At 60.8% G+C, this 5,359-nt stretch overlaps 1 protein-coding gene across 1 annotated transcript; it reads left to right on the top strand.

Annotated features, from left to right (window-relative positions):
* Nucleotides 1-1,358: 1,358 nt before the first annotated feature.
* SEC24 (COPII subunit) lies at nucleotides 1,359-4,350 on the top strand (the record flags this gene model as incomplete). The annotated part of the gene is made up of 3 exons (XM_028639118.1): nucleotides 1,359-2,006; nucleotides 2,077-4,290; nucleotides 4,339-4,350. The coding sequence occupies 3 exons, from the start codon at nucleotides 1,359-1,361 to the stop codon at nucleotides 4,348-4,350; spliced, it is 2,874 nt and encodes a 957-aa protein (XP_028490121.1).
* Nucleotides 4,351-5,359: the final 1,009 nt, after the last annotated feature.

Below are 5,359 nucleotides of genomic sequence, written 5' to 3' on the forward strand. Positions count from 1 at the left end.
TGGGTCACGTCCCCTAGGTGGATGGGGCGGCGGGCGAGGACGCGCAAGTAGAGAAAAAGTGCCTTGTCACTAAAACTGGGAACAGCGACCTCGCGCAGGCGAATCAAGGCCCTTTCTTTGCACGGACGGGGGGGAGGGGGGCGGCGGGGAGCGGCGGATCGGTAGTTTTTGAATGGCGAGACGGGGGTTTGGCGATGCGCCTAGGGAGAGGTTCCTAGGTGTCTAGGTAGAGGTAGCACCCGTAGGTAGCACTGTAGCAACAGCAGCAGCAGGCAGTAAAATAAGGGGGACCACGGCGGGGTACGTCAGTTCGTATCGCTGGGGCTGGCGTCTGGAAAGGTCCAGGTGCAGTAGGCAGACAAGTGCTGCGGGCAGACCAAGCTCAAGACAGCGGGCAGCAGCTCTACTTGTAACCGGTCCATGGCCCCAGGACCGGCCTTCAAGAGTCATGCTGGAGGGCTCCAATGGCGGGAAAGGATCCGGTGATGGTGCACTGCACATTTGCGCTGCACAGCACATAGCACATACAGCACACAGCACGAGCGAACAGGCTTTGATGCAGCGCATCGTGCCACATGGGATGCTCAGCAGGTGTCGATCATTGGCCGCCCGCACGCAGAAAGACTAGACCCTGAGGCATGGTCCGTGCACATGCGGTTGCGGACCAGCACTCGCTCGCTACAGTGAACGAATGACATGGGAAAGTCTCACGAGCAGGCTTTGGCAGACCAGCAGCGGGGAGACGTTGATCCATCCCAGCAATGTGCATCCATCCGTCATTCAGCGGAAGGGAACCAACGCGCCGCCTCACCAACTGGACTTGGACTGTGCGTTTCGCCTGCGCCACAGCATTCGAGCTTCTTACTTTGGGACAAACCACGACGCGATAGATGCTGAGTGTCATGGGCTTGAAATTAATTCTATGCGGAGCTTTCGGAAACCTGTCCTGTATCGTTGCTCCTGGTACTTCCTCCACCAGTACCGATTCATGTGCCTGCTTTGTGCCCAGCCTTGCCAGCCTGCTGCCTCGACCTTGACCTTGACCCGTGGCTGAGCCCCACAGCAGCCACCTGGCGAAAGGCCACACATCCAACCTAAGCTCCCACCGAGTCGGTCGGCTGGTCTTGTCGCCTGCTTCCAACTTCAAAGCTCCCTCTCGAGAGCTTCCTTTCCCCCATCTCCATCCCACCTCGACAACAGCATCACCAGAACCCCGCCCTCTCCTATTTCTCTCCTCCCCCACAGCTCTTCCTCGAGGAGCGGAGCGACACCCTCCGCATACGTCGACTCTTCTCACCAAAGCGGCGTCTCTTTCCCACTCGCCCCCCCTCTCTCCCCTCCTCTCGCCGGCTCCTATCATGTCCGCACCCCACGACGGCTACGGCCAACAGCCCTACACCGATGAACCACAGCAGGGCTTCGAAGGCCAATCCGAGGCGCCTCACGCTCAAGCAGCCGACCATGCCAAGAAGAAGAAGCGAGGATACGCCTCCCAGGCCTACGAGTTTGGCGCTGGCGCAAATACCGGTGTAGCTGGCCAGGTCCCCGCCGCCGGCCCCCAGCAGTATGGCATGCCCTCCCAGCCTCAGACGCCAGCCTACGCCGCCGCCGGCTATCCTGGACAGGATCCCTCGCAGCTGCAGCAGCAGCAGCAGCAGCCCGGTGTTCCTCAGTACGGTGCTGGCGCTCCCGCCTACGGCGCCCCCCAGCCTCTTGCGCCCCAACCCGGCGCTCCTCAGCCCGCCGCCTACGGATACCAGGCTCCCGATGTTGGCTATCCCGGCCCCGGCCAGGGCGCCCCCGCTCCCAATGCGCCTGGCGTCGCCGGCATCAACCAGCAGATGGCCGGCATGAACCTCGGGCCCGGCGGACAGCCTCAGCCCCAGCCCGCCCAGGCCGCCCGCCCCGTGGCTCTGAACCAGCTCTACCCCACCGACCTCCTGAACCAGCCCTTCAACGTCTCCGAGCTGGATCTGCCGCCACCTCCCATCATCCTGCCCCCCAACGTGAGTCTCACACCCTCTCGCTTCTCTCCTCCGTGCCATAGCGGTTCCTAACAGCCAACCTTTCTCCCAGTCGAGCGTCACACCTTCGCCTCACGCCAACTGCTCGCCTCAATATGTTCGCTCTACGCTGAACGCCGTCCCCACGACACACTCTCTTCTGAAGAAGTCGCGCCTTCCGTTCTCTCTCATCATCCAGCCGTACGGCGCACTTCACGATGACGAGAGCCCCGTCAACATTGTCCAGGACCAGATCATCGCGCGCTGCCGTCGTTGCAGGACCTATATCAACCCTTTCGTGACCTTCCTCGACCACGGCCACCGATGGAGATGCAACATGTGCCAGCTCACCAACGACGTGCCCCAGGCCTTTGACTGGGACGCCGCGACGCAAAAGTCGACCGATAGGTGGGGTCGTCACGAGCTCAATTACTCGGTCGTTGAGTTTGTCGCTCCCCAGGAGTACATGGTCCGCCCGCCTCAGCCCCTCGTGTACCTGTTCCTCTTCGACGTCAGCTACGCCTCCGTCTCTACCGGCCTCCTCGCCACCAGCGCGCGCACCATTCTCGACAGCCTCAACAGGATACCCAATGCGGACCGCCGCACTCGTCTCGGCTTCATCGCCGTCGACTCGAGCCTCAACTACTTCTCGATCCCCAAGGACGAGGACGAGAACGGCGACACCAGCATGCTCGTTGTCAGCGACCTCGACGAGCCCTTCCTGCCCGTGCCCACCGATCTGCTCGTGCCCCTGACCGAGAGCCGCCAGAGCATCGAGAACTTCCTGACGAAGCTCCCTGAGATGTTCCAGAACAACCAGAACAACGGGTCTGCCCTGGGACCCGCCCTCAAAGCCGGCCACAAGCTCATCTCTGCTCTGGGTGGTAAGATTGTCGTGCTCACTGCGTCGCTTCCCAACCTCGGCGTCGGCAAGCTCGAGATGCGCGAGGACAAGAAGGTTCTGGGCACGAGCAAGGAGAACGCGCTCCTGCAAACGTCCAACAGCTTCTACAAGAGCTTCGCCGTCGAGTGCTCGAAGAACCAGGTCTCGATCGACATGTTCCTCTTCTCCTCCCAGTACCAGGATGTCGCGTCCCTCAGCAACCTGCCTCGCTACACTGGTGGCCAGACGTGGTTTTACCCCGGATGGAACGCCGGCCGTCCCGAGGATGCCATCAAGTTTGCCTCGGAGCTCAGCGATCACCTCTCGTCCGAGATTGGCCTCGAGGCCGTGCTGCGTGTGCGTGCGACCACGGGTCTGCGCATGAACGCTTTCTACGGCAACTTCTTCAACCGCAGCTCCGACCTGTGTGCCTTCCCGGCCTTCCCCCGTGATCAGTGCTACGTCGTCGAGGTCGCCATTGACGAGAACCTGACGAAGAACGTCATCTGCCTTCAGACTGCCGTGCTGCACACGACGTGCAACGGCGAGCGCCGCATCCGTGTCATGACGCTGGCGCTGCCGACGACCACGAACCTGGCCGACGTCTACGCCTCTGCCGATCAGCAGGCCATCGCCACCTACTTCAGCCACAAGGCCGTCGAGCGCGCGCTCAGCGGCGGTCTCGAGGCGGCCCGCGACTCCCTGCAGCACAAGCTGATTGAGCTTCTGCAGACGTTCAGGAAGGAGCTTGCCGGCGGCAGCATGGGCGGCGGCCTCCAGTTCCCTTCGAACCTGCGCGGCCTGCCTATACTGTTCCTCGGTCTCATGAAGAACGTCGGTCTGCGCAAGTCTGCTCAGATCCCGTCGGATCTTCGTTCGGCGGCGCTCTGCCTGCTTTCGACGCTTCCCGTGCCTCTGTTGATGCAGTACATTTACCCGAGGCTCTACTCGCTCCACGACATGCCGGACAATGCCGGCACGCCGGACCCCGAGACGAGCCACATTGTGCTCCCGCCGCCGGTCAACCTCTCGTCGGAGCGGTTCGCGCCGTATGGTCTCTATCTCATTGACGACGGCCAGACGCAGTTCCTGTGGGTCGGGCGCGACACGGTGCCGCAGCTGCTCGCGGACGTGTTCGGCATCGAGGACAGGACACAGCTGCGTGTTGGCAAGGGCTCGGTGCCGGAGCTTGACAACGACTTTAACGAGCGGGTACGTGCCGTCATCTACAAGAGCCGCGACAACAAGGCCAAGGGCGTCGGCAGCATCACGCTGCCGCACCTGTACGTTGTGCGCGAGGACGGCGAGCCCAGCCTCAAGCTGTGGGCGCAGACGCTGCTGGTGGAGGACCGGGCGGACCAGGGCATGAGCGCGGCGCAATGGCTCGGCATCCTGCGGGAGAAGGTGAGTCCATGATCTCGGAGCTTATTATTCGCGACTAACACTGTCCAGGTTATGACGTAGGCTGCTCCAAGAGTGTGGAGGGGATGGTTGGAAAAGGACGGACGGATAGTCGTAGGTCCAATAGAGTAGGAAGCCTCTGGGAAAGCGTTTGGGGGGGAGGTTTCATGATAATATCACAATATCATACAAAAGATGTCGAGGGGTGGTTTGTAGCGCATACAGTCCGCGCCCTTGGACAGGCCTTTCATGTTAGACAGTTCGCCGCCTGTGCATTCGTTGCTGTGCATTCGTTGCTGTGCATTCGTTGCTGTGCATTCGTTGCTGTGCATTTGTTGCTGTGTATTTGTTGCCTATGCATTTGCCTGCTGTGCATTCAGTGTCATGGCGTGTTCGGTGTACTAGCAAGTGCTTTAGAGCGCCGCACCCGAGGGCACATGGTGGATGTATATGGCCACGCTGACGCTGACGCTGACGCTGGTCGGATTGGGATCAGCTCCTGGTCCATATCAGTTTCGACCACGTTATGCAGCGATGCGGACAAAGCAAGCAGCAGGCCAAGCGGGTCGAGGAAAGCATCCCATGCCACTTGTGGGCGTCAGTCCTCCGAAGAAGAAAAAAAAGAAAAAAAGGGAATCAAGAAAAAAAAAAAGAAGCAGTCCTTTGAGCAGTCCCTCGCAGCCGTGCCAACCACGATCCATCACCAATTGGCAGTCAGCAAAGGGCGTGCGTCAGCGGGGTTGCCAGACGGCGCAAGTGTCTGTCCCGTTCTAGAGCTTGCCTTCCGCATGGGGACGGCAGAGCAGGCCGGCGGATCACGATTCTGCTTTTCGTCCTGATGGTGTGTCTGGACTGACATGAGACGAGGCGGGACGCAAGGCAAGGCAAGGCAGCACGCGGGAGGGCACTGCAGTTCGGGGTGGCACTGCCGCTTGTTGTGCGCAGATACACGGACACGGAGATGCATCCATGGAGGCCCGAGAACGGTCTCAGGTACTTTGGAGCCTTGAGCCAAGGCTATTTCAAAGATTCTCATCTGGTATAAGGCGATCAAGCGTTGTTACATGACTGG

The sequence above is a fragment of the Verticillium nonalfalfae genome (assembly GCF_003724135.2).
Source record: "Verticillium nonalfalfae strain VnAa140/NRRL 66861 chromosome Unknown scaffold_293, whole genome shotgun sequence".
In the NCBI taxonomy this organism is placed as follows: domain Eukaryota; kingdom Fungi; phylum Ascomycota; class Sordariomycetes; order Glomerellales; family Plectosphaerellaceae; genus Verticillium; species Verticillium nonalfalfae.